Below are 3,318 nucleotides of genomic sequence, written 5' to 3'. Positions count from 1 at the left end.
CTGCACGAAGGACACCATCATGAAAATGACGACCATGTCCCTCTGTCTGGTAACGTTAGTAAGTGTAAAAACAGCTTGGAAAACAAAATTGTAATGCAAAAAAATTGTTCATGATACAAATAGTTTGTTATTTTTGACTAAAATCAACATTTGAATTGAAAAATTTTAAGTAAAAAAACATTTGATGTACCGGTATGTTTAATTTCAGAACTAGTGATGTCAAATTATTAATCGCACTTTTGAATTTGGATTAATTGCGATTACTCACAGTAAATTATTTGCTTACATAAATAAAATTAACCCAATGCAATATTTATTTGTGATTAATCACATGAAATAATGTGTTAAATTTGACAGCCCTAACATAAAACTTTTATATAAATGAACAACGGTAAAATGATGCATCAGAGAAAAGAAAGGGGGGAAAAAAATTATATAACACCTTCTCATTCAATGGTTTTCTTTATTTTCATGACTTTTTACATTGTAAATTGTCACTGAAGGCATCAAAATTATGAATGAACACATGTGGAGTTATGTACTTAACACAAAAAGGGGAAATAACTGAAAACATGTTTTACATTCTTGTTTCTTCAAAATAACCACCCTTTGCTCTGATTACTTTTTTGCACACTCCTGGCATTCTCTCGATGAGCTTCAAGAGGTAGTCACCTGAAATGGTTTTCACTTCACAGGTGTGCTTGAAGCTCATCGAGAGAATGCGAAAAAGTAATCAGAGCAAAGGGTGGCTATTTTTAAGAAACTAGAATATAAAATATGTTTTCATTTTTTTCACCTTTTTTTGTTAAGTACATAACTCCATGTGTTCATTCATAGTTTTGATGCCTTCAGTGACAATCTACAATGTAAATAGCCATGAAAACAAAGAAAATGCATTGAAATGAGAAGGTGTGTCCAAACTTTTGGCCTGTACTGTATATAGAGTTAAACTTATTTACGTTAACAAATTAGTGATCTACTCATTGAACAGGCATTTTTATTGAAAATACTGTTTTGCATATCATTCAATGGCATAAAATATAAAGAAAAGTGTTTTCTATGAGAGATTTTTATGTAATGCGCGTTAACAAAATAAAATAGACGTCTTGTTCACAGCAACATAGTTGAGACAGCGCCTCTGCTGTTTGCAGCCAAGTACTGCACTGTATTTTGTCACAGTTTACATCTTCAAATGAGCTTAGTAAGGTTCTCGTAGGTCATAGGACAATTGTACCTGCTCCTCCAGACCTTTGACCCTGTGCCTGTGTGTGCGCTCCCTGGAGCCCAGAGTCCTCTCCAGGTCCCTGAAGCTGGCTCTCAGCCTCTCGGCCTCCTGCTGAGTGTCATCGCGCTGCCTGGCCAAACTCTCACATACGCTTTGCGACTGTTCCATGTCAGCCATCTGCGTCTACTCATGACACAAACACATACATGCATATTGTATATTAATACGTATACACACTATATATATATATATATATATATATATATATATATATATATATATATATATATATATATATATATATATATATATATATATATATATATATATATATATATATATATATATATATATATATATATATATATATATATATATATATATATATTTTGTATTTTTTAAATACATATATTTATATATGTATTAGGGTTGTCCCAATACCAATCTTTAGAGTAAAGAATGACTGTACCTGCAGCATGAGGATCTGCTGCTGGGCTTCCTGCAGCTCCTGTTCTGTTGTGTTCAGCGAGCGATCCAGGCGGTTTCTTTCGGCAGAAAGACGCATGCTGCCCTCCTCGCTCTTCAGCTTCTGACGCTCAACCTGATAAAGGAAGACAACACATTTCTCACTGTAGAACCTTCAATCTACTCAACAATGTTTTTAGGCAAAACCCCTGAACTGATGTCAACATGACACATTAATTCACTGCTGACGATGCTGAACATCTTAGTCAGCCCCCCTTAGGTGCCCCCTTACAATTTTTTTACTCCGATACAATATTGGCTTCACTATTGGCTAATACCGATCCAAATTGATATCAGCACTAATAACACATGCTTTTAACTTATTTTGTAGTGTTTAATGTTAGAAAAGACTTGATCAAGTGATATGTTGTTGTGATCATGCTGGATGGAAGTGCCTGAGCACAGCCTAGAATGAAGTGTATATCATTTATGTGACAAGGCCGAAAGTTGGATGTTGGGGTGATCCCAGGATGCAGAAAACGCAAGCATCGTGCAGGCAGAAGGTCAGTTAATAAGGAAGACAGGCCTAACAGGGACTAAGAGCTGCTCAAAAAGGTTCATTATGTCTTCTTATTCATATACTTTTTCAAATTTTCTTGTGATCAGACCATATTTTCAGTATAATAGATTAATATACCATATTATTATTATTATACATACACTACCGTTCAAAAGTTTGGGGTCACATTGAAATGTCCTTATTTTTGAAGGAGAAGCACTGTACTTTTCAATGAAGATAACTTTAAACTAGTCTTAACTTTAAAGAAATACACTCTATACATTGCTAATGTGGTAAATGACAATTTTAGCTGCAAATGTCTGGTTTTTGGTGCAATATCTACATAGGTGTATAGAGGCCCATTTCCAGCAACTATCACTCCAGTGTTCTAATGGTACAATGTGTTTGCTCATTGGCTCAGAAGGCTAATTGATGATTAGAAAACCCGTGTGCAATCATGTTCACACATCTGAAAACAGTTTAGCTCATTACAGAAGCTACAAAACTGACCTTCCTTTGAGCAGATTGAGTTTCTGGAGCATCACATTTGCGGGGTCAATTAAACACTCAAAATGGCCAGAAAAAGAGAACTTTCATCTGAAACTCGACAGTCTATTCTTGTTCTTAGAAATGAAGGCTATTCCACAAAATTGTTTGGGTGACCCCAAACTTTTGAACGGTAGTGTATATATATTACCATCGAATATACCAAAAATATGGTCTGATTACAAGAACATTTGAAAAAGTATAGGAACTAAGAGCGGAACGGAGCACTTTGGCATACAATAGTGCTAAAATAAAATTGATTACAACCTAAATAGATAATAGAAATATATATGTTTTTGAAATGAACTGTCAATAAAATTAAAGTGCAAATGTAAGTACAGCTTCACTCTTTTAGTCATTATTTTTGCACTAGAGAAACTTCTCTATGACTTTAGTTCCAGACTTCTTCTGTTTGTTTGAGATTGTCATTACTGCCACAAAAGGTAGAAAAGTGTATTACAACTGAGTAGCACTGTGGCCCATTCAGACCACAGCTGAGAAACAGATTTTTGGTGACTTTCGA

General features: G+C 34.6%; 1 protein-coding gene across 1 annotated transcript in view; it reads right to left on the bottom strand.

Moving 5' to 3' along the window:
- The window catches only part of LOC133653671 (rootletin-like), a 60,274-nt gene that overhangs the window by 5,604 nt on the left and 51,352 nt on the right, over positions 1–3,318 (bottom strand). Inside the window, 2 exon segments of the mRNA XM_062053212.1 lie at positions 1,235–1,408; positions 1,695–1,826. Of these exon segments, the coding sequence (XP_061909196.1) occupies positions 1,235–1,408; positions 1,695–1,826 (306 nt within the window).

The sequence above is a fragment of the Entelurus aequoreus genome, linkage group LG01 (genome assembly GCF_033978785.1).
Source record: "Entelurus aequoreus isolate RoL-2023_Sb linkage group LG01, RoL_Eaeq_v1.1, whole genome shotgun sequence".
In the NCBI taxonomy this organism is placed as follows: Eukaryota; Metazoa; Chordata; class Actinopteri; order Syngnathiformes; family Syngnathidae; genus Entelurus; species Entelurus aequoreus.
The sequence above is the reverse complement of the archived record's forward strand: the minus strand, read 5'-3'. Positions and strand labels throughout refer to the sequence as shown.